Genomic DNA, 26,660 nt, shown 5'->3' on the forward strand with positions numbered 1-26,660 from the left:
TAAGTCGGAAAGAGCTTCCAACAAATTCAGTGACCAGTAACGTGTAGTTGTAGTTATAACGAAGCAAAGAGAAAATCCGCGTGAAATTTCTTGCTAATAGTTACTTTTGAAATGACATTAGCTGATTTTCATAAATTTATCAGGAAAGTTATGTCAAATTGATCGAAACTTTGCTACTACTGTTATATTGTAGGTTAAATATGTCCTACTTATTAAGTTCGTAACTACGTCTAATAATATTTTAACTAAGAGTTTTGATTCTTTTCTCAGTTTAACATTACTAAGTATTTTTTAATGCTGGTAACGCACTATCTAATTTGAAATCGTTATTCGCGAACTCGAATCTATTAATCAGTAAGTTCTAATTTTATTTTTAAAATACATTAATTTTGTGTTAGATTATGTCTGTTATCCAGTTGGTTATCACTTGTTTATTTATAATTACCTCTGTGAACTGCAATTACTCCCAACACCTTCACCAAAAAATTTATAATTCACCACTGAACAAATGTAATATACCTTATTTTAATAATCTAGTTTCAGTAAAATTAATTTAAAAACGAGATTAGATCCACTTGACTAAATTAAGTTACGTTAAGGTGTCGGTTTTGGTAAATGTTCACTAAACATTATTCACGCACTAAATAACTTGTTTTAATTGAATTTAGTTAGGTTAGGTTGGATTATAAGTAATTCATAAATTCTACAGAAACTTACCATCATTTATCTGATGTCAAGATTCAAGACTTCTGCTCAACTTAACCTTGAGCAAATCTAACCCCATTCCTATTTAACTAAAACCAAACACTTTTGTCAACAAAAAATACATATTACACATGTATAATGCAAAATAACGAAGTTTTGGGTGCGGGTACTGTAAATTAGAAGGGACCAACTCGAGTGAAAGGCGTTTCTGACGATTTCAATTGTAACAAATAACTGAAGTCCTAAATAAGGTATATCTCAAATTTCATCAAAATAATAGGTTAGTCCATAACTGTATATAATTACCAAATTATTAATGATTTTGGGCCATTATTTCAGAAGTAAATAGTTTGTTACTGTTAATATTAGTTAATGTTTACTTGACTTCATCTTGTCTATGTTTTATTTTTGTACATTCTACATATTTTTTTAGCTTGTATTTTATTATACTTCTAATGGTTATTTTTCATTTCTTTGAGAGAATGCTTTGCATGCTACATTTACTGAGAAGTTATAAAACTAATTTGTATGTATTAAGTTTACGTTATGAAATTCTTGTCTAAATTTAATAATTATGGTTATTGGTTGTACTTTTCTGACCTTTTCTTTAATCTAATATGTTATTTTGTTTCCAGATTCTTTTTTCATAATGTCTCTTGTTGCTGCTTATAGTGGAAGTAGTGATGAAAATGATGAAGATTATACCATTGTTCAAAGTGTAGCTAATATTGCTGTAATAAAGAAGGCAAACCATTTGTCACCTACTAATGATGTAAAAATTACTGAAAATGAAAAACATAATGATATTCCTGTAAATAGTGATAATAATAGTAATGTTTTTAATAATGTAAATGGGTCTGATTACAATAGTAAATTATCTAATGGTATATCTGCAGATATAAGTGATGAAGAAGATGACATTACAGATGAAAAATTGAATAATAATGGTTTAATTTTAAGTGACTCTAAAGAAATAGAAAATAAAACTCTTTTTACTTTACCTGCACCAAAAATTACAAAACTTCATGATATTGACTTTGATTGGAGTCGTTTATCTAAAGGAGTAAAAGGAATTACTCAACCCATAAAAATTTCTGTACCATCATTAGCAGATGTAAGTAATATTTTCTATATTCTTAATCTTTGATTTTCTTTTAATACGAAGGTGAATCAGATTTAAATGATGATTTTGCTATTCTATACAGCAAGCAGTTTTGTGCTGGATGGCGGAATGGGAGGTTAATGTTCGGTGTGTTACAGAGGGGAAACCAGCTTGGTTAGCTCCTCCGCTCTGTTCTGTGATCAGTATAGCCATGATTGAGCAAGAGGTTCTGTCATCTGTTGCGCAACATATAATCATAAACTTTTTAACCAATGAAGGTATTAAACCCGTGAATATTTGAACTTATAGATACAGTTTGGGGATGCTATATTGTCCCAGAACTGAGTGTTTACATGGGCCAGACAATTTAAGAGTGGGCGAGAAAGTATAGAAAATGGAAGTGATGATCAACGCCCAAGGTCAAATTTCTTAGCTGACAACATCCATGCCATTTGTAGATCGTGTTGGAGACGAAGTGATGAAGGCATGAATTGTGTATATTATTAATCAATAAATGTATTAAAAAAAAAAAATTATCGTTTATATTTGATTTACCTTCGTATGATCAATTTTTGATATATAAGTTTATTTGGCTATATTTTTAAACTGATTTCAGCAGGTATCCAGAATGTTTTGTTCTACATTAACGCTCTGTTGCCATTTACTTCAGTTTAGAGAAGTGTATTGAATATTTTAAAACTAGATTGAAAACAATCATTGTGGTTTTTATAAAGAAATTCATAAACATGAACAATTTCATAGTTGCAGTCCATTATATTAGAAAAAAGTTTACTACCCCAAACCACTTTTTTGGTTGAATTTTAGTGTTTAGAGTATTTTAAGTAAAACCTTTATGAATTTTTCTGTTGATTCATATGGCTTGATGAAATCTGGGTTCATCAACAGATAACTGAAATAAAGGAACAATCAAGACAATTTTTACTTAGAGGTGAGTAAAGACCAAAAAAGGGAAGAACAGAAGTGCTCTCTACTGAAAGCTTACGGCCACATTGTTTTGTGATTCAAAGGTTGTAATATTCATTTAGTTGTTTACAAAAGGAAAATCATGAATGAGTATTACACAAGGTTTATTGCAACATCTGAGCAATGAAATGAAGGAAACTAAACAAAAATTGCCAAAGGAAAAAGTGCTGTTTGATCAAGATAGTGTGGTTTTTTCTTTTAAAATTTTGTTTTTATTGTTGCTGATGTACACACATTTTTTGATTCTCCACTTTATTTGAATGTTATTATAAGTAGTTATATTTTAATTATGCTAATGCTAAGTATGCTTTTCTGGTAGAAAAATTCATTACATAATTTAATGGCTTTGGTGCTACTTTATGGTTATCTGTTTTGTGGGTATCTTTTTTCAATGTCTTTTTAATTTTTATGTCAGTTATATACTCATGTATTTATACATTTTTACACTAGGGAATTTAATTATTTGGTTTTTCTCCACAAATGTATATTATTATTATGTATGTATCTTATATACACACACCATCATGATTTTTAAAAAGAGCATTTGTCATTATGACATTTTGTTTGCATTGAATTCTTTTTCTTTAATTTCCTTTTCCAGTGTTTTCAAAATGTTTTCCCTTCTACTTTGATTTTTTTTTTATCTACTGTAAAAATAAGCATACAAACCTTAAATACTACCATAAACTTAAAGTTAATTTTATTTATGTTGCATCAACATTTATTGGTTGGATTACCTAAGTTGGTACTCCAAACTTATTCAAAGCTAATACATGCAGGATGCAGCAATGATGTTTTGTAACTATTCCTTAATTTGGCTTGACGTTACATTTACTCACCAAACATTATACACTGGTAGTACGTGGTATAAATTTTTTAAACCATTTATCTCAGCAAACCCTTATGAGTAGACAGTGACAGTTTGTTTTTATGTTAAATTTTTAAAGTAATAGTTTATTGACAGACTGATTGAGATTAAGTGGTAAGAGATATGTAATGTAGCATTAAATTTTGCGGAAGATAATAAATTGGGAATTGTATAATTTATCATAATGTAAAAATGTGATTGACAATAATAATTGAAAAGAGTGACAGTGGAGAGTTGATGCTTGTTTTTATTGATTATAAATAAATCATTGTTATTACTGATAATTCTTGGCTGTCATTATCAGTCGCCATAATGTTGTAGAAAATGCATACTTTTTTGGTGTATTTGTAGAACAATTTAAAAAATTTCTGTCCTAAAAAATATATTACAAATTAAAGGAGTCATTGATATCACCTCTCTCGCTCTAGTTCTTTCTCTCAGTCTGTTTTGAAAGGTAATTTCAAAACAAACCTTTGCAGCAGTTGCTTTCTTAGATAATGTGGACTTTCAGAAGTGGGTGCATTATGGTCTCAATGAAGTTGGTAGATTGAATATGAAAATTCTTTGTTTGGCACTTTTAGTTAAAAGTTTTTCCTCATTTAATTTAGTATTTAAAAAAAATATTAAAGAGAGGGTCAACACAATAAACCATATGTGTATTTTATAGTAATTAAAATCCAGTTGGCATCTTCTTGCTTCTCTTTGCATTTTGGTAATGAAGATATTTTATTTTATTTTTTTAGTTGGACAATGATGAATCAACAGAACCAGTGAAGAAAAAGCTCAAGCCATCAAAGGTTAGACGTCTGTGACTTTTTATTTTTAATTCAATACATTGCTGTTTTCTACTAAAAATTATTTTTTTTATTATACATTGTGCTGTGTATGTAATTTACATTTCCTTACTGAATATAATGACATAAACATTTTAATTTTTAGTTTTAGCAATTTTCATGCATTGATATTTGCTACGTACAGAATATCATCCATCAGTTAGTTGGTATGTTAAGGGAGATGAGCCTTGTTAATTATATTATCGTCCCAAAAATTCTGTTTTATTTCTATCCTATCTTACTAATTTTCACCTCATCTAAACTTAATTTTGTTTAATATTAAGAAGTAACTTAGTAGTTACTTCTTGTTTTAAATTATCTAGCACTGCTACTTAAGTATGCAGTCTACCATCAAGTTAACACTTTAGTATGTGGTCTACTGCTCACCTCTGATTTTAATGAAATTTAGAATACATTATATTTAAGATGTAAGTTATTAATTACAATTGAAATTATTCGTCAGTAACGCCTTTCTTCTGAATTACATTCCTCATAAGTTACCCTCACCAAAAATTGTAAAGCAACACTTAATAAATGTAGTATACATTATTTTCAGGCTAAGTAGTTGGTTATTATATATAATTATGGACGTAGTCTAACAATTGGCCAATTTAATATTTAAGGTTAGTGTGCTTAATATTATAATTTTAGTGCGTTTAATATTTAAGGTAGGTTATGTATAATTGCTGATATCTTCGAAGTTTGATACACAAAATTGTTAGTTCCCTAACCTAACCTTAAACCCTATGCAGCAGACTGCATTTATTGTAGTGGTAGACATCATGATAATGGCAGACTGAATACAAAAGTAGCACTATCTAGATTACCCTCCTTATTTAATCATCTTTCAATTCATGTTTCAACTTAATATATGTAAGTAGTGTCTTTATTTTCTAACCTCCTGTTGAGTAGTCTGTACCCTGATGTCTTTTCAAATCTGGGATATTCCCAAGAAAATGGCTCATGTCATATGAAGAAAAGAAAAGGAATAAGAATACACATTTTCACAGAAGATGAAACTTAATTCTCCTTTGTTTTTAGCAAAGCGTCATTATCTCTAAGCTTTTGTTATTTTTTCCTTATTCATGATTAAATCGTTAGTGCTGTCTACAACTATTGAAAGTACTGCTGCTACCTTTCAAGATTCATTGGTTGTTAATCTTAATCTGTACAGATATTCCTACTAAATAGAAATACCTAAGGTACTGTTCATGCTTCTCAAAAAGTCACAAATTAAGGATTCATGATTCCTTGAAGATCCAGTATTTCTGGACATCCAAAGTTTTTTCATAAAGTACCAACATCCTGTTTACCGGCATTAAGAGTTAATGCATGAAGTACTAATGTCTAGTTTTACAAATATAAAAAAATATTATGTCAGACATTATTAGATAGATAAATGTGAAGAATACAGAACAATTAGTTTAACTAGTCATGCATCAAAAATCTTAACTACAATTTTATACAGAAGAATTGAGAGGAGAGTGGAAGAAGTGTTAGGAGAAGACCAATTTGGTTTCAGGAAAAGTATAGGGACAAGGGAAGCAATTTTAGGCCTCAGATTAATAGTAGAAGGAAGATTAAAGAAAAACAAACCAACATACTTGGCGTTTATAGACCTAGAAAAGGCTTTCGATAACGTAGACTGGAATAAAATGTTCAGCATTTTAAAAAAATTAGGGTTCAAATACAGAGATAGAAGAACAATTGCTAACATGTACAGGAACCAAACAGCAACAATAACAATTGAAGAACATAAGAAAGAAGCCCTAATAAGAAAGGGAGTCCGACAAGGATGTTCCCTATCTCCGTTACTTTTTAATCTTTACATGGAACTAGCAGTTAATGATGTTAAAGAACAATTTAGATTCGGAGTAACAGTACAAGGTGAAAAGATAAAGATGCTACGATTTGCTGATGATATAGTAATTCTAGCGGAGAGTAAAAAGGATTTAGAAGAAACAATGAACGGCATAGATGAAGTCCTACGCAAGAACTATCGCATGAAAATAAACAAGAACAAAACAAAAGTAATGAAATGTAGTAGAAATAACAAAGATGGACCGCTGAATGTGAAAATAGGAGGAGAAAAGATTATGGCGGTAGAAGAATTTTGTTATTTGGGAAGTAAAATTACTAAAGATGGACGAAGCAGGAGCGATATAAAATGCCGAATAGCACAAGCTAAACGAGCCTTCAGTAAGAAATATAATTTGTTTACGTCAAAAATTAATTTAAATGTCAGGAAAAGATTTTTGAAAGTGTATGTTGGAAGTGAAACTTGGACAATCGGAGTATCTGAGAAGAAAAGATTAGAAGCTTTTTTGAAATGTGGTGCTATAGGAGAATGTTAAAAATCAGATGGGTGGATAAAGTGACAAATGAAGAGGTATTGCGGCAAATAGATGAAGAAAGAAGCATTTGGAAAAATATAGTTAAAAGAAGAGACAGACTTATAGGCCACATACTAAGGCATCCTGGAATAGTCGCTTTAATATTGGAAGGACAGGTAGAAGGGAAAAATTGTGTAGGCAGGCCACGTTTGGAGTATGTAAAACAAATTGTTGGGGATGTAGGATGTAGAGGGTATACTGAAATGAAACGACTAGCACTAGATAGGGAATCTTGGAGAGCTGCATCAAACCAGTCAAATGACTGAAGACAAAAAAAATATTAGATACAAAGGTGTTTCTTAGAACACATTACGTATTACATTTTAATTGTATTTACACTGATACTTCAGCCAGTATTTGAGAATAATTAAATTTTTTGAGAATACTTGTTTCATTATACCACACAGATTTTTTGTTTATGAATATAAATTCATGAAGATTTGTATATATGTCAGAAATAAAGTTGCATTTCATGTAATGTATTAATTACTGGCATACGAGGTTTTTTCTGTTATATCATTCTTAACATAAATTCAAGTTTTTGTAAAAAAGAATTTAAGGTATGTAAAATTTTAATAGAAAACTGCGCTTTACTTAATGTTAAAATAAGTAATATCACAGCTTAAATGAGTTAATTCTGAATAGATATTAAAATTCATTCAAATAAAAAACTGATGTGGTCAACACATGACTTCCTTGTACGCCTATTAAATTTATATTTACACATTTTTTTAAATGAAAAGTACATAAAATTTTTTGACAATGATAGGTTAATAATTATTAATAAAGCGGTCCACACGGTGCTTGAAGTCATGAAGTTTGCAGTTGAGGTGCAAGAAGGATGAGGAGGACAAAGGAGGTCCCAGCCCTGATAGTGTTAGATGTTAAAAATGCCTTCAACAGCCTCCCATGGCATATCATTGGAGGCAAGGGTTGTGGAAGCCCAACTCCAAAACACCAAAGACTACCTGAGTAATAGGGTAGTCTGCACAATAACTTACGCCGGGAAGTATGTTTTAGATATGAAAGCAGGTATCCTGCAAGGATCAGTGCTGGAGCCCCTCCTCTGGAATATTGCGTATGATGATGTCCTCAGTCAACAATATCCAGAGAGGGTAGAGGTGGTCAGCTTTGCCGACGATCTAGCCATATTAGTCAAGGGGATAGATGAAAACCCAATGGTGGAGAGGGGGAACTAGGTGCTGGAGGTGGTATACAACTAGATGTCCTCCCAGGGTCTGGAGATAGCTCCGGAGAAGTCAGAAACCCTCATCTTTACAGGAAGATGCAGGAGGCTGCCTCACGAAGTCTGCTTTAGCATAAATGGCTCACTGATTAAGCAGGTTAAGAAAGCAATATACCTAGGGGTCTGGATAGACAAAAATCGGTCTTTCGGGCCCCATATCATGGAGACAAAGGACAAGGCGGAGAAACTATTGACAGCTGTTTCAAGACTAATGACAAATACGGTGGGGCTGATTGAGAAAAAGAGGAAAGTAATAGGGACCACAGTGACATTGGTGATGCTATATGTTTCCCCTGCGTGGATTAGAGGAATAAAGATTCAGAAATACAGGACGCTGCTGGAGTCTATTCATTGGAGACTGCTCCTGTGCACTACATGTGCATACAGACGGCCTACTATCATGCAATTTGTGTAATTGGGAATACCCCACCAATAGATCTGCTGCAGAAGAGGGCAGTCTCTGCTTCAGTGGGATGTTGATGATAGAGACAATTGAGAAAGGAAGTTGGACTCGGCGTCTTATTCTGTTGGTGAAGGATTGGATGGGGCGGAGACACAGGGAAGTCAATTTCTGTCTTATCAATTACTCTCTGGCCATGGTGACTTTAGCAGCTACCTGAAGAGATTCAAATACTGGACATTAGTGATCTGCAGATACTGCGCCGAAGACGATAACATAGAATTTACCTGGTTTGAGTGCGACGGGTGGGAAGCTGGGAGAAACAGACTATTAGTTAATGTCACACTGAGCACTGTGGTTGGGCATGGTAAGGAGCAAGGAAGGCTGGGAGGAGGTCGTCAACCTGGCGCATACCATATTGAAACAAAAGGCGGAAGAGGACATTCACTAAAAGTAAAGTGTGCTAGGTCGATTTGTATTGCAGGATGTACCAACGAGTTCCGTACAGTGATGTATCCGTATGCTATTACTATCATGTTGCTGTGTGCAGAGTATGTCATATGGTACTGTATCATGTATTGTGTAGATTATATTATCATATTTTTACAACATAGCAGTGTAGATATGTTTATGTAATATTGTAGTATTGTTTTGGTAGATTGTATATTATCACGTAAAGTAGCGTCATGTATTATTATCAGGTGTTGGGTAGTGTTGTAGTATTTTAGTTATTGCATTTTATTTAGTATGGGCTTGGTGGATGCACAGCCTCGACGTCTTGAGTAATAATAATTACATTTCCATGTGTGTAGTATCGTAATGTTTATTATTAAGTATTATTTTGCAATATTATTATGTTTAGTATTGTAATAGTGTAGTATTGTATTGTTTTTGTTTGGCTTGGTAGGGCAAATTACCAAACTGCCAGTTGATTTTGGCAAGAATTTTGTGGTAAGTATCAGGCAAAATTTCATCTGTAATTTTATCGTTTTTATTTCACCTTTGATCAGGCTTATTGCAGTGAATTTGTGTAATTTGTAAATCACCATGTTGATGTTTTACATTTTTTATTGATCTGCATTCAATTGCCAAATTTTGTGATATTGGTTAAAAGTAATTTTTAAATACATTAATGTTGCTTGAAAAACATGGGTAAAATGAACAATGAAAAAATAAACCATTTTGTTGCATTTAAGTTAAAAATATGTCAACTAGAAAAATAACTCATCGCAGATGTTGCTGCTATCCCTTAGTCATTCAGTGCCTCCTCTGAAACTTATTATTTTGCATGCTGAAAAGATATGATAACATCCATGTTAGGAATTACTAATTTAGTGTATACTGTTGGTCAATAACTATTTTATTACACAACTACTATTTCTATTTGAATAAAAATGTAATTGTATTTTTTCATTAAAAAATGTATTATTAAATATTTCTTAATTTTGCAGAAAGGATCAGGCTTGTTTGCATTACTTCCTACTCCCAAAAATACTTTAATTGATCAAACCAAGACTACTTTAAAACCTCAACAAATCAACAAAAAGGTTCAAGAACGAATTAAATCGCAAACTAAAGTAGAAAATAAATTTCTTAACACAAAAAGTATTTTATCCAAAAAAAAAAAATTATCTGTCGATTATGATGATTCTCCAGATGATGAAGATATTGATAATAATAAAGTTGCTGATTTCTTCTCATTATCAACCTCAACAAATGAACTTACTAGTGCAGTTCAACTATCTCATGTTGATTTCGTCAGTAGCTCTGATAAAAAAGAAGATGCATTACAAACTCAACCACAGAGTTATCAGACTGCAAAAGCAAGTACCTCATTTATCAGTTCTGAGACTTCTACCTCAAATGCATCTTCAATAACTACAGAAAAATTATCTGCTGAATTTACATCATATATTCCTCTTGATCAGGAAGATATTCAATTGGATGAAACTGCTGTAAGTTAAAGTATATTATTATTAATATTTTTGTACATTTGATGACTTGTTATATTCTTTTATACATTTGACTTGTTACACGTCTTTAGAACAACCTTTCCTTATTAATAAAAAATTAGTTTAAGCTTGTTCACAAATTTCAAAGTTGTAATGTCAGTTTTTTTCTTTTATATTTGTAGTTAGTTTTATTAAAATATTGTTTTTAAATATATTTAATTATTTTTAAATAAATAAAATTTTGTCGTTGAACAATGAAAAACATTTTCCACAAATTATTATTTACTCTAAGTAATTAAATATTATTTAATTTCTTAAGCTTAATTAAGCTTAATTAGAAAGTATGAAAAGATTCAATGTTATTGAAATTAATTAATAATGGGGGAGATGAAGTCTGACTGAAAGTTATGTTAACAATTGCTTGCAATAATTCAGTTGCTTGTTGACTGATTTTCAAAAATAAGATTTAATTTTGTTTATAGTGAATGGTTTAACATTTTAGCTAATAATACTGATGATTACAGAAATATAAAAAAATTACAAAATTTATATGGCCATAGTTTTGAAATGTGTGAGCATGTTTACACTTTAATTTCTTATAAGAGAAAGTTGGTATAAATGTTTGTACCAAATATAACAATTATTCCTCAGTGTATTCTTAATGTATAAATTTTTCTTAAAAAAACACAAAAAGGCAGACAGAAGGAAAATGAAGGGGAAGTTACCATTTCCTTCATAGAAAAAACTATATGAGTTTGAGTCTCCTTCTCTCCTCTGCTTTCCTTTAATCCTTTATCCCTTTTTTCTTGGATAGTTACTATGAGAATCATGTCAGCTACTGCCTTGCCTACATCTACATCTACAAGTATCTGGCATACAGATACTTTACTGAGGCTCATTAGATTTTACTTCTGTTACTTAAAATTTACTGATCTTGCTAAATATAATACCTGAAGTCCATTAGTCAGTAAAATTGTAATTGAAAAAAAAAGCATTCATGATCTTTTTTTTAGAATTAAAAAATATTTTGACTGTTAATATGAGTGTAAATCAAATATAAATGGGATTTTTTTTCCTGAGCATCTACAGTTGGTAGGACTGGGTCTGCTCTTCTAGTTTCCTTGGGTGGGGTCATTAGGAATGGGGAGAGTCGGCCATTCCACACTCCCAACCAATTCATCAGTAATGCTCACTATGTCAGAGCAACAGGTGCACCCCTCCACTCCACAGTGCATAAATATAAAATTTCTTGCTTGTGAAGAAGTTCAAGTGATGGAAATTTTCCTGAGATTGACTGCAAAGTTTGAGGACATTGTCAAGGACTCATATTTTTTCCTGACATAAAGAGTTGAAGGAAGGGCAAGAATGAGTGGAGAATCAGGAACATGATCATTATTTTCAGATCAGCATTACAGACAAAAATATTTGTGCAGTTTGAGACATTTTTAAAGCTGATCGACGGGTGAGAGTATCAAAACTTCCAGAACAGGTCAGAATAAGTTATGGGAGCTGTCAAGCAATCATCACAAATTACCTACAGTTCTGTAAAGTGTGTGCCAGATGTGTCCCTCACCTTCAGAAGTTGAGACTTTTGGAGGTCTGTCAGAGGCTTACAGCAAGTTTTGCGAAAGAAGGTGATGCATTATTGAGTCAGATCCTCACCTACAACAAAATGTGAGTCCACTACTACACTCCCCAGTCAAAACAAGCCAGTACGGAATGGTGGAGGAAAGGGGAGGCAGCCCCAGTGAAAGCCAAGACTCGACTGAGCTGGCAAGGTTCTTTCAACTATTTTTTTCGACCAGCGAGGCATTTTGCTCATTGATTATTTGCTTGAGCAACGCACAATCAATGCTGCTTACTACTGTGAGCTGTTGAACAAGGTGGGGGCTGCATATCATTGCAAAAGAACAAGACCAACTAATTCAAGAGGCCATCCTCTTCCACAACAACACCAGGCCCCATACTGCAGCTCTAATGGTCTCAAAACTAGAAGAAATGCACTGGACTCAACTTGATCATCCTCCCTACAGTCTGGACCTATCCCCTTGCAATTTTCATTTGTTTGGGCTGCTTAAAGAACCTCTAGTAGAGCAATGATTTGAAGATGATGAGGGCATGGAGGGATTCGTGCGCAATTGGTTCCTGACACAATCAGCTTCATTCGATGATGCTACGATAAAATACCTTCTATTTTGTTGAGAAAAATGTATTTCTAAAGCAGGACACTATGCAGAAAAATAAATTAGATTTGCCTTTTATTTTTCAATAAATGAATTTTTTTTAAAAATAAAATCACGTTTATATTTCATTTACCCTCGTATGATTGAAAAATTATTGTTTAGAAAAACAGTGAATTTAAAAACTGCGATCACTTTTTTAATGGTTGGACGTTTAATGAGCTTGTCTTACTATATGATTTAAACTGTTGTGGATTAATCTTTTTAATATTAATTGTTCTTAATTATTTTTAATACACATAACAAATGTTAATTTGTTTCTTATTAAAAAAAAAAATATTATGTACTTACAAATTGCATCACAAAATTCATAAAGATTGTGCATTACAAAATATGTAAAAAAAATTGTAAATTTGGTGTTTTAAAAACATAATAGTAAATCAATAAACTGCTAGTAAATAGAATATTCTGTCAAATGCCTTGGGGCTTTTCCACAGCTGTTACACCTGTAGTTTTGTTTTACAAACTATAGAACAACAGGTACTCACCTAATTTTTAAAACTATATGATCAAACAATACTGTAATACTAAAGTTGTTTGAAATTAATTTTGTTGAAATAACTATTGTAGTATATGTTTCATAAGAAGGGAGGTATTGTTAATGAATAATATCATGATTGACGGTTGTTTTTCAGTAAATATTCATAAATTTTTTTTAAGAAAATATTAAATGCCATAAAAATAAATCAACCTGTTTAAATAGACTAATATGTTAAAGTAAATAGGAAGCTATTTAGATTTGGGATTGATGAAATTGACAAATTGTAACTTTGTTAATACCAATGATCATCAGGACAAATTTTGAAAGTGTAGACAAGTGCTGGTTTGTGAATAAATAAAGAATTTTGTTTTTTTTGGCAAATCATACCTAACAAATATATATTTATATATATATATATATATATATATATATATATACGAGGTGCAACAATAAAGTAATGAGACTGATGTGAAAAAAAATGTTTCTTACTGTTTTAGTCATGTTTAGTGTTTGTCTCCTTCAAAGTAGTTCCCCTCTGATTGCACATACTTATTCCAGCGCTTCTGCCATTGATGGTAACATTTCTGAAACTCATCTTCTGTAATATCCTCCAAGACCCTCGTCACAGCTTTTTGGACATCTTGTGTTGTTTGAAAATGGTGTCCCTTGACCGCCATTTTGACTCTTGGAAATAGAAAAAAGTCGCATGGAGCGATAACTGGTGAATAAGATGGCTGTGGTAGTACTGAAATTTGTTTTGAGGTTAAAAATTGTTGTACTGACAGAGCAGTATGGGGTAGCGCATTATCGTGATGCGGAATCCAATTATCAGTAATGTTGGCACAGACATGAAGAACTCGTTTACGAAGTCTTTCTAAAATTTCTTTGTAGAAATATTGGTTAACTGTTTGTCCATGAGGCACCTACTCTTTATGAACAATTCCCTTGGAATCAAAGAAGCACACAAGCATGCATTTCACTTTTGACTTTGACATGCAAGCTTTTTTTGGTCTGGGTGATCCCTTTGAGCACCATTGCGAGCTTTGGCATTTTGTCTCTGGATCGTATTGAAAAAACCAACCTTCATCACCAGTGATAACACGGCTCAACAAATCTGGATTGATTTCCGTTTGCTCTAACAGATCGGCTGCCACATTTTTCCGTGTTTCTCGCTGTTGTTGTGTGAGATTTTTGGGGACCATTTTTGCACAAATCTTTCTCATACCAAGATCTTCAGTTAATATTAGACGAACCATTTCTCGATTGATGTTGAGTTCTTCTGCAATCATTTTCACGGATAATCTTCGATCAGATCGTACGATTTCATGCACCCTGGTCAAGTTAACATCTGTCCGTGAGGTTGATGCTCGTCCGCTGCGGTCTTTATCTTCAACATTCTGCCTTCACTAAAAATTTTATGCCACCGAAAAACTGGAACTCTTGACATAACCTCCTCTCCAAAAGCCTTCTGAAGCTTACCATAAGTTTTCACCCAATTTAACGCAAAAAGAAATGGCATACCGTAGCGGTTTAATTTCTATGACGAGAGACACAAACACGTGTTCACTTATTACAGCACAACTCACAACTGAGCAGTTGCATCCATGTGCCGCTTGGACTAGAAGTAGCTTATAGACCAAGGTCAAAGATGGTGTGCCTACGCAAGCTGCAGGGTTGCCACATCTTGCAAAGAAAAATCAGTCTCATTACTTTATTGTTGCACCTCGTATATATTTCACATTATTTCTCTGTACAGTAGATTATATTTTAAATTCTATAATATATATACCACCTAGTACAGAATATTAATATAAGATGTATCGTACCTTAAATTTTTCATGAAAGTATTTTCACGGTATTCTAAATTTTCAGTCATAGTTGAATTATTTAATTAAATTGCATATTAAAAATATTAAAATAAACTATGTTACATGGTTAATACTTGTTACATTACTGTAATATTAAAATGAGAAATATTGCGTATTAATTTATTATTAGAGTGTTGCTGTCTGTTGCAGGTTTTATGTAAGACTCCCTTAATACTGTCTAATGGTTTATCAAATTGAAATTTTGTTTGTATTTTTATATGTAATATTTTTCTAATATATTTAATCTGTCATCTTAATTTATAATATTTTTAAATTTGTGTTGATATCAGAAACAGAACATTTATTGTTTGTTAAATGGTCTGGTATATCAGATAAACCTGATATATTATTTTTGTAATTTCTATAATGCGCAAGAAATCCATTTTTAAAGGAGTTGTTTGTTTTTCTGTATAAATACCATTATAGTTTTATTACAGATTGTTTACTTTATTATTACTTTTTGTTTTTTTAAATATTTTTTTATGTGGTTATTCGCTTTGTATGCTGGTTTAAACATTTCTTTGTTCTAAATTTTTGTAATATTTTCAGTGATATTATCAGTGATAAATAATTTATGTATAAGTTTTCATTTTTTGTGTCTTATTATGTATTGGTTGTAAGGTAATTATCTTATTATGTTTTGATAGTTGTTTTTTATAGATATTATTAATTAAAGTACTATTATATCTATTTTCAACCACAATATATATTTTATGATTATTTCATTACTTAATTTTACTTTGATATTATGTGTGTACTTGATTGCTGTATTAATCATACTTGTGTGTTAATTTTATGAGACCAAGAGTCTCATCATTTTTTTTTTTTATTATTAGATGTAGGTTTTCTATGTACTGATGTTTCAGTTTGGTTATCCGTGTTTATTTCGATATTGACATCTAAATAATTTAACTTTCTATTATTATCTGTTACAAATGTGAATAAATTCTAACCAGAATGACTCTTACAGATAAGGAACAATTACATAATATTATCACTGCAATATCCAAATAATTAAAAATACAGATTTTAATAATAAACCATTTATCAGTAAAAAAATAATTTACCAATTAAGAGGAAAATTAAATACAATCTTTTAATAGTAAAATCAGATAAAGAATATACCTGTTATTGTAACGGTTAAAAAATATAATATCTTTTAATGAAATAGTATATTGTTGATAATAAATTTGTGGAAATTTATAACCCAATTAACAAATTTCTGAAAGCAACAAAAGTTTAGAAAAAAAATTCAGACCAATTTTTAATTATAATAATAATAATTTCCATCCAGATTATATAATTTTGAACTGATTTCCTCTAAGTTAACTAGACTACCAAAAATTCATAAATTAAACATCCCAATGTGACCTTTGGTCAATTTTAAATCTGCCTCCTGTTATATTATATCGAAAATAATAGATGAAATTCTTAAGAAAAAATGAATTTACATAATATATTTCATTTAAAAAATAGTTATGAATTAGTAAATAAATAAAAAATGTTTAATATAAATACACTAGAATGGTTAGTTATTACATAACCAACATGTGTCCTAGTATACCTAGAACATACCATGAAAAGAATAAAAATAAATTAAAAAGTAACCAAGAGGTTTCAAAATTTATTAAAAGGTTCATTATTGTAACAAATATGTCTTTTTTTTTTGTCTTTTTTTTTGTCTTCAGTCATTTGACTGGTTTGATGCAGCTCTCCAAGATTCCCTATCTAGTGCTAGTCGTTTCATTTCAGTATACCCTCTACATCCTACATCCCCAACAATTTGTTTTACATACTCCAAACGTGGCCTGCCTACACAATTTTTCCCTTCTACCTGTCCTTCCAATATTAAAGCGACTATTCCAGGATGCCTTAGTATGTGGCCTATAAGTCTGTCTCTTCTTTTAACTATATTTTTCCAAATGCTTCTTTCTTCATCTATTTGCCGCAATACCTCTTCATTTGTCACTTTATCCACCCATCTGATTTTTAACATTCTCCTATAGCACCACATTTCAAAAGCTTCTAATCTTTTCTTCTCAGATACTCCGATTGTCCAAGTTTCACTTCCATATAAAGCGACACTCCAAACATACACTTTCAAAAATCTTTTCCTGACATTTAAATTAATTTTTGACGTAAACAAATTATATTTCTTACTGAAGGCTCGTTTAGCTTGTGCTATTCGGCATTTTATATCGCTCCTGCTTCGTCCATCTTTAGTAATTTTACTTCCCAAATAACAAAATTCTTCTACCTCCATAATCTTTTCTCCTCCTATTTTCACATTCAGCGGTCCATCTTTGTTATTTCTACTACATTTCATTACTTTTGTTTTGTTCTTGTTTATTTTCATGCGATAGTTCTTGCGTAGGACTTCATCTATGCCGTTCATTGTTTCTTCTAAATCCTTTTTACTCTCCGCTAGAATTACTATATCATCAGCAAATCGTAGCATCTTTATCTTTTCACCTTGTACTGTTACTCCGAATCTAAATTGTTCTTTAACATCATTAACTGCTAGTTCCATGTAAAGATTAAAAAGTAACGGAGATAGGGAACATCCTTGTCGGACTCCCTTTCTTATTACGGCTTCTTTCTTATGTTCTTCAATTATTACTGTTGCTGTTTGGTTCCTGTACATGTTAGCAATTGTTCTTCTATCTCTGTATTTGAACCCTAATTTTTTTAAAATGCTGAACATTTTATTCCAGTCTACGTTATCGAATGCCTTTTGTAGGTCTATAAACGCCAAGTATGTTGGTTTGTTTTTCTTTAATCTTCCTTCTACTATTAATCTGAAGCCTAAAATTGCTTCCCTTGTCCCTATACTTTTCCTGAAACCAAATTGGTCTTCTCCTAACACTTCTTATAGAATTCTAGTTAAGATGCATGACTAGTTAAACTAATTGTTCTGTATTCTTCACATTTATCTGCCCCTGCTTTCTTTGGTATCATGACTATAACACTTTTTTTAAAGTCTGATGGAAATTCCCCTTTTTTATAAATATTACACACCAGTTTGTATAATCTATCAATCTACTACTGCACAGTAGTTTTAATTTTAATTAAATTTTTAACTATTTTAATTCTAATAATAAATATTATACACAAAAAAATACTTTACCTATGAGATTCCCACTATCAGCAATTATGTCAGAAATATATTTACAGGATTTTGAGAGTAAATTAGTGCTCAGCATCATTCACTCATACACGCAAGGTTTTAATATGGACATACTATGTTGATAATATTGTCAATATATATAACCCGGTAATAAGCAATGAACGTCTAATAATATTAAATAAACTAAATTCCTATAATGAAAATTAACATTTGATAAGATAATAATAGAATGTTAAATTATTTAGAGTTCAATATCAAAATAAACAAGGACAACCAAATAGAAACATCAGTATATAGAGAACATACATGTCTAAAAATATAACAATTCATAAAAAATCAAATCACCATTGGTCTCATAAAATTAATACTTAAACAGGTATTATTAATAGAGCAATCAAGTACACACGTTATAATAAAGAAAAGTTAAATAACGAAATACCACTACACCAATCTACATGGTGGAATGGTAGCATCTCAGCCTTTCATCAGGAGGTCCTGGGTTCAAATGTTGGTCAACCAAGATTTCCTTTCTCATAGGGAAAAATGACCGAAGTAGTCTATTCCCGTTATCTTGAAAAATAAAAATAAAAATATTATTATAACATATATAGCGATTGGAAAATGGATATGATACTATTTTAATTAATAATATTTATAAAAAACAACTATCAGAACTCAGTAACAAGATAATTATCTTGCAACCAGTACATATTTAGACACAAAAAAGTGAAAACATATACATAAAGCATTTATAAACTAATATTGAAAACATTCTAAAACTTACAAAAGAATTACTTAAACCAGCATACAAACTTAATGACCATCTTTGTGGAATTTATAAAATGAAATGTAATGAATGAAAGCTAGATTTCTTGAACATTATAGAAATTATGAAAATATTAAATTATGTTTACCTAATGTAGAGCAGACCATCTAAAAAACAATAAACATTTTATTTCTGATATTAACACAAATATAGAAATATTAGAAACTAATAAGGATGACATAAAATGAAATATATTAGGAAAAAAATTACATTTTTAAATACAAAAATATTTTCAATTTAATAAACCATCAGACAATATTGAGGGAGACAGTCTTATAAAAACTGCAACAGATAGCAGCACTTGTGTATTGAATTAATATGCAATCTTCATTTTAACGTTACAGTAACATAACAAACATTACACCATGTACATAATTTATTTTAATATTTTTAATATCCAATTTAATTAAATAATTCAGTCATGACTTGGGTGGGGGATACTTTCATGATGAATTTGAGGAAAGGTATGTCTTATCTCAATATTCTATACTAGGTGGTGTATATATATCATAGAATTTTTAAAAAAAATTCACATTACATATATATGTAATCATCTTTTTCACTGTCAAAGTACCAAATTATTACAATATGATGACAAACACCCACATGTAATGAAATACTGAAATAAATTATGCTAAGAAACTTTCCAAATGTTTACCAATAGCAGTGCAATGTTGTATACAGTTCATAAAAAGTTCAAGTTTAAAGTACTTATGTTCAAATGTTAAATAGTCATAGAAAAAATGTTAGCCATGAAACAGAAGTAGATTTTTTAAAGTTTCTTAAATTTGTTTATAAACCTGAAAGGTGTATTGGAATCAATAATAATATAAGATTGTATATACTTCTCTATTACAGCTACAACAGTTGTGTGGAAGACGAGATAGACATAAAGGTGGAACCAATTTGCAAATAATTGATGTCAGTGGTGATGCTATAATGCCAGATGCAAGAGAATGGTTGACTAAACAACTTACAGAAGAAAAAAATACAAATATTCAAAGCCATAAAAAGAAAGATGGTCCTACAACTCAGCAGCGTAGAAAACATCAGATAACTTATCTTGCTTTCCAGGTAATTGTTATGCATTTTTTTTTACAAAAAACAAAATGTTTTGTATGTTCATATACAATTTCTTATATTAACTACTGTTAAGTTATTTCAAATGCTTTCAAATTTAATTTAAGTGATAGTAATTAATATACTCCCTTTATGAATCATGAGACCTTGCCAATGGTGAAGGGGCTTGAGTGCTTATTGATACAGAGTAGCTGACCAAAGGTACAACCATATCGGACAGGTACCTGTTGAGAACCAGACTAAGGAATGATTCCTGAAAGAGAGCAGCACAGCTCTTTTAGTAGTTGTTAAGGACATAGGTTAGGAGGACTTAAATGGCCATATCAACATTTCCTGAGTTCTGTACAGCTGAAAGCAATAGAAAACTACAGCTGCTTATTTTCCAAGAAAATGTAACTGGTTTCATGTAACAAAAATGAAGGTGCCTTCCTCTGTAAACTAGTCCGCCATTCAGATCTCCGAGTGAGGACTATTAAGGAAGGCGTTCTCCAGAAAATTAAAAAATAATTTTCTACGAGTCAGAGTATGGAATGTAAGCAGTCTAAAAAGTCTTGGTAGGTTGGAAAATGTAAAGAGGGAAATGGATGTAGATGTAGTAGGAATTAGCAAGGTTCGGTGAGAAGAGAAAAATGACTTTTGGTCATGTGATTTTAGAATAATTAGCTACAAATAAAGGGCAGGCAGGAGTAGGTTTTATAATGAACAAAAAGATAGGGAAGAGAGTAGAGTATTTCGAAATGCATAGCGACAGAATCATTGTAATAAGGATAAAATCAAAACCTAAGCCGACAACAATTGTTATCGTCTGTATGCCTACAAGTGCCCATGATGATGATAAGGTAGAGTGTGATTATGAAGAAATTGACAAAGTAAACACATAAAAGGGAATGAAATTAATAATAGTTGGAGATTGGATTGCAAGCTTTGGAAAAGGCAAGGAGGAAATATTGTGGGTGAATATTAGCTGGGCTAAAGGAGTGAAAGAGGGGCCCGACTTTAGAGTTTTGCATGAAGTATAATTTAGTAATTGTCAACACCCAGTTTAAAAATCATAATAGAAGAATATACTCATGGAAAAGCCAGGTGATACTGCAAGGTAGCAGATAGATTATATCATGGTTAAGCAAAAATTTAGAAGTCTACTCTTTGACTGCAAAGCTTACCCTAGAGCAGACATTGGTAGTGACCACAATTTAGTGATAATGAAATGTAGATTGGGGTTTAAAAACCTGAAGAAAAGGTGTTAGATGAATTGGTGGAATTTAGAGAAGCTTGATGAAGAGGAGGTAAAGAAGATTTTTGAGGAGAACATTACAACGGATCTGACTAAAAAAGATAAGGTAGAAAATGTAGAGGAAGAATGGGAGAATGTTAAAAAGGAAATCCTTAAATCAGCAGAAGCAAACTTAGACGGACAAAGAGAACTGGTAGAAAACCTTGGACATCAAAGGATATATTGCAGCTGTTGGATGAATGTAGAAAATATAAGAATAATAGTAAAGAAGAATGTAAAAGGAACTATCAGCAATTAAGAAATATTATAAACAGGAAGTGCAAATTAGTGAAAGAAGAGTGGATTAAAAAAAGTGTTCAGAATTGGAAAGAGAAATAATCATTGGTAAAATAGACATTCAGGAAAGTTAAAGAAAATTTTGTGGTACATAAATTAAAATGTGTTAAAACAAAGATGGTACGCCGATTTATAATACAAAAGGAAAAGTTGATAGGTGGGTATAATGTATTGAAGAGTTATATAGAGGAAATGAATTAAAAGCTGGTGTTATAGAGGAAGAAGAGGAAGTTTAAGGCCAGTACAATAGCTTGAATTTCACCATCATAGTTTGATGCCATTGTTCCAACTGGTTCCAATATCTGGAATTTTTTAGAGAAATCTCCAGCACCACTTAACCATGTGCGTCACTAGCAGATCCATCAGTATAAACATGAAGCCAGTTTAATAGCCTCCTGTAAACTCATTTAAGTAAATGCTTTTTGCATGATGGTTAAAATTATGTAACCCTGTATAACAATTTCACCTGGTCAGTTGACTGAATTTCCAGGGAATTCCTGAAGGCTCTCTTATTTAAAATTCTGAAATAATAATGCATTGGATCATTCGGCTTTTTGGTATTTTAACTATTTCAAATTTCATAATAGAATTCAACTGTAAACATTTAGAGGGACAAAAAATGAATTTGATAAAATAGTACATCTGACCATTTTGAATAAAAAAATTTACATTCATATAACTAATCCTTCATCCTTATGTATTCATTTATAAAATATACTGACAAAACTTAATTTGTTTTGCAGGCTAAGGAACATGAACTGGAACTGAAGAATCAGTGGGCAAATAACAGAATGTCTCGCAAACAAACACAGGCAAAATACGGATTCTAATTTATGGTATGCAATTTTTTGTATTGATTTTAATATTTTACATTGCTGTACATATTATGTTTTATGTATTTTTATTTAATGTATCAACATAAGTTATTTGTGAAGTAATATTAAAAATTAATGGCTGTTATATTTAGGATGGAATTTAAAATAAAAAAATGTTCCATTTTCTAAAATACCTTTTGGCTTTTCTGTTCCCTCTTATTTTTATGTACATTTTTAGCTGATTAGGTAAGCACTTGTTAATTGACCTGTCTTGAACTCTTTTTGCTGAAATTCCATGGTTTACAATGGGATGGAGTGACTTTTAGCAATTACACACATCCCGTCTCACTGCTTGGCACTTTAGTGCCAAGCACTTTAAGCCGGAAAGTACTGCTTTACTGCTTTGGCACTAAAGTGCCAAAACAATTTCAGCAAAACAATTTGAAGCAGTAAAGCAGTAAATAGCCGGAAAGTACTGCTTTACTGCTTGGCACTAAAGTGTAGATCTTTCGACTGTTGATGAAAATTTGTTCCATCTTTCACTTTCAGCATAAAAGATGTTTGTGTGTTAATGAAATATTTAAATAAGAACTCCTGAGCACCTTATTTATATTTTCTGAAAAAAGAAGAAATCACTTCACCAGTGTAGTTATGATTTAAATAAATAAACTTACATGAAGAATAAATAACACCTTGTAGTTTTGAGAATCTCACATGAATTTCTAGATTTTGAAATCAATTTGGTAGTTTTATCATAATTTTTATAGTCCTTTGATGTTGGCCACCTTACAAGACGAGGCATACCATCCCTCCCAAATCTTGTATAAACTTATACAAGGATCTTACCTTAGTTGTGGTGTGCCACAACTAAGCATCGCCCTACTAGCATCGCCCCCACTAGGAGAAGATACTAGCATCGCCCCCACAGGGGGCGATGCTTCTCCTAGTATCTTCTCCTAGTGGACCTAACTCTTTAGCACGCTAAAGGTCAGAGGACCACCACTTTTTCCCAGGTTTCAGCCTGTGTTTAACAGACAGATCCCGATAAGCAGCGATCATGACAGCTCCAGGCACTCTCTGATCAGCAGATTGACCACTACCTAAGGGTCCGTCCATTGGCCGAGGGTGTCATAGGACCCTATCGCAACCAGTTTTGATGGCCCAGCCAAATTGCACAGCCATCAATTCCACCTCCTCCTTGTGCTCGATGCACAATCCAACCCCTGTAAGCCAGCCGCAGTCTGTCCTGATCCAGGCCCCTTAGGTTATAGCGTCCTGAATCTGGAGCTCTTGGACCGCCGCTGTAAACGATCTCATAGGTTATAAGCCTATGATCACTCACACTGGCCTTGGGCCAGACAGTCCAACTACTTGTATGCCTAAGCAGATCACCCGGCACCAAGGTGATGTAGATGTTACTTTCCCCCAGTTCAGAAGAGAAAGTCGGCGGCTGTTCTGCCTTGTTAAGCAAGTAGAGGATCCTGGCTTCAAAAACGGTGTAAGACCAGTTGGCGTTAGCGTCCAGAGCAACCAGCGCTCTGATGCCCGGGAGACCATCCAGAATTCACCCCAACTTCGCCAACAAGTCATCGATACTCCATCCAAGCTGGAACTATCCCAACATCGAGTATAACGTTGAGCGTACCCCTCGTGACTCACATGACAGTGAATTGTTCATCAGAAAACTGAGGCATCCAGAAGACACCCAACGAGACCGAGCTGACCATGACCATAGAGAGCGGCTATTCCCTACGAGACTGAATAACATCAACCCTGTGAAAGTCGACCACCCTATCCCCGACTGTGTACAGCTCCTGGACCAAGAGGACCTTGAGGTTGTATTCCTCAAGGATCCTCATGGCTGCATTGGTGGCCACCTGGGAATGGTACAGGTTTAACTGCTCCAGGCGCAAGCATTCAATATGGTGACGACTGTCCTCGAAAGCTTCCCCCAATTCAGGCGTCGCCATATGCCGTATTTTGCACAATCTCTTGATGTGTGATAGAAAATGCATTTAGAATATTTTTTAATTGAAAATGCAGCAATTAGAAAACAAACTAGATTTTTTTAATGTACATTTTCATATTGATTTTTCAAAAAAAAATTTAACAGATGAAAATAAAATTTGAAATACTTTAGTAGGAATTTTTTTTTTTTAGTTTGTAAAGTGGTGCCACTTATTGATAAGCTGTCATGACAAAACTATTTTACTATTTTCTAATTGCGTTGCATCTTAGAAAAACTACCCAATGAAAATAAATACACAATGTATTTGAACATTTTTATAAGAAATATGTTTGAATTTCAAATGAAAATTCTGTTTTCCTTTAAATTTACTTACTGGGGATGCATTTTAGTAAAATATTTTAAAAAATAAGAATTGATACAGAAATAATTAATTTATTTTTGTTTGAAACTCTTGAACTTCACTAAGGTTTTTGTTTTTCTGTTTCGGTTTTTATTATAGATATATTTTATACATATATATGATATATATGAAATTATTTTCTGTGGGGAATATCCTTCATATCAGTAGAAGAAGCTGTAAAGAACTGAAGAGGTATAGTTTAATTTATCTAGACTACTAAACATGCCATGGAGACCAGCTCTAATATAAACTTGCTTTATTTAATATTACTTTTATGATAAAGCTGTCATGTAATGCTTGCATTTTTAAACTAACTTCTCATTAAAGCAGTACAAGACAGACATTTTTTTAATTCAATGTTATTAAAATATTTAATATTTTGCATTCTAAACAAGCAAGAAAAAATATGTAGATAATTTTAAAAGTGGGTTAAAAGCATGATTGACAATTTCATGAACAGTTTGTTAAAAGTCTATTCAAGCTTATTTGCTTGTTATAAGGATTTTACATTAGTTTGATATGTTCCTAAAAAGAATAAGAATGTTTTACCAGTTTTGACCATGTTTGAAGGATGACATAGATGAAAAATAGGAAAACCAGAAATAACATTAAAGAAGGTATATTTGTAGTTAAAAAACTTCTGTTGCACTACTGGATATGAAGGTATATTTACAGTTAAAAAACTATGCTGTTACACCACTGGATATAAAATGGTGGCTGGTACTCATTTTTTTAGTATTTAGAATATTGTGAGAATAAAATCATTCATTAAATATGTTGCATGTAATTCAAGCAAAAACACTCCATTAATGTTTTGAAATACTTTCTTGGAAAGATTTTTTAAGAACATTTGTTGCCAGTAACCATACTGGGTATTTTCAAATTTGTGACAATAAAAGTACAAAAACAAATATGCGCCAGATGGGAAGTTTTTATTTGCTTGGAACCTATTGTTTTAGCGTATAGTAATCAGTTCAAATAAAAATAGTAGTTTAATGAGTTATTTTTTTTAATTGATTAACGTAGTGATATGTTTTGTTTGTAATCATAATTTATCAGTTTAAATAATAATGATGCTAGTGTGATTTTAGTAATGCTAATGAGATTAAAATGTTTGAATATTAGTCTGGTAATGATCAAGATATTGGCATAAGATATAATGTTTCAATTTCCTTAAATGTTCCATGTATTAACTACATAAGTTATAATTCTCCCTGTTGACTGGAGAAAGTTGTGTATAATAATGTTATTTTTCACAGGAAGAGATATATTAATTTATCACAGTCTTTTTACATTTGTGATGCGTGTAAAGCACCTATGCCTCTGTGGCCAGAGCTATTAGATGCATTATATGCATCTAGGTGGCACTAGAGAGAGTTGCTTTGTCTGAAGATAATGATGTTCACTACACAGTTGATCTTATGAACAAAGTGAAAGTGTCACTGGGGTTGAGCATCATCTGGAGTTCAGGTAGATCGGCAGGCTAGTAATAAAACAGTGCATTTGGCTCAATTAAGAAGGCAACAGGAAACCATTTCATTCCTCACTCTTCCTTAGTAAGCGTGGCAGTGTATGTTTATTATTCTTGGAATTAACCATGCCATTTTTGGGAGTATCTTTGTGTTATATCAGGTTATGTATAAGCATTATGGTTACAGCATCTATTTACCACCATTTAAACAAATTGTTTTTTTGTTGATAGTTTTAAGTTGTAATTGTGTGTTGATTATTCATAGTAAAGAAAATAATATGTTACTTTCTAAGGAAATTATTTTTTAATAAAAAGAATAATAAAAGTAAA

The 26,660-nt window shown here is 31.7% G+C and overlaps 1 protein-coding gene across 4 annotated transcripts; it reads left to right on the top strand.

The window, feature by feature from the left end:
- Positions 1 to 26,660, top strand: LOC142322243 (uncharacterized). Of its 4 annotated transcripts, XR_012755811.1 has the most exons (8): positions 1 to 354; positions 1,341 to 1,819; positions 4,403 to 4,456; positions 9,983 to 10,486; positions 19,884 to 20,099; positions 22,419 to 22,511; positions 24,959 to 25,051; positions 26,119 to 26,660. XR_012755811.1 is itself a non-coding variant. In XM_075361100.1 (7 exons), the coding sequence occupies exons 2-6, from the start codon at positions 1,355 to 1,357 to the stop codon at positions 22,503 to 22,505; spliced, it is 1,326 nt and encodes a 441-aa protein (XP_075217215.1). In that variant the 5' UTR covers positions 1 to 354; positions 1,341 to 1,354; the 3' UTR covers positions 22,506 to 22,511; positions 26,119 to 26,660. The 4 variants fall into 4 exon arrangements, 3 of the variants coding, with proteins under 3 accessions (XP_075217215.1, XP_075217213.1, XP_075217214.1); XM_075361100.1 differs by lacking the exon at positions 24,959 to 25,051; XM_075361098.1 differs by lacking the exon at positions 26,119 to 26,660 and having other exon boundaries at positions 24,959 to 26,110.

This window comes from Lycorma delicatula, chromosome 3, assembly GCF_047948215.1.
Source record: "Lycorma delicatula isolate Av1 chromosome 3, ASM4794821v1, whole genome shotgun sequence".
NCBI classification, from domain to species: Eukaryota; Metazoa; Arthropoda; class Insecta; order Hemiptera; family Fulgoridae; genus Lycorma; species Lycorma delicatula.

Excerpts from the sequence above, each read along its gene's own strand:
- LOC142322243 (XM_075361100.1), top strand. The coding sequence starts at position 1,355 with ATGTCTCTTGTTGCTGCTTATAGTGGAAGTAGTGATGAAAATGATGAA. Across the intron at positions 10,487-19,883 it reads TTCAATTGGATGAAACTGCT|CTACAACAGTTGTGTGGAAG; the intron begins GTAAGTTAAAGT and ends TCTCTATTACAG. Across the intron at positions 20,100-22,418 it reads TAACTTATCTTGCTTTCCAG|GCTAAGGAACATGAACTGGA; the intron begins GTAATTGTTATG and ends TTTGTTTTGCAG.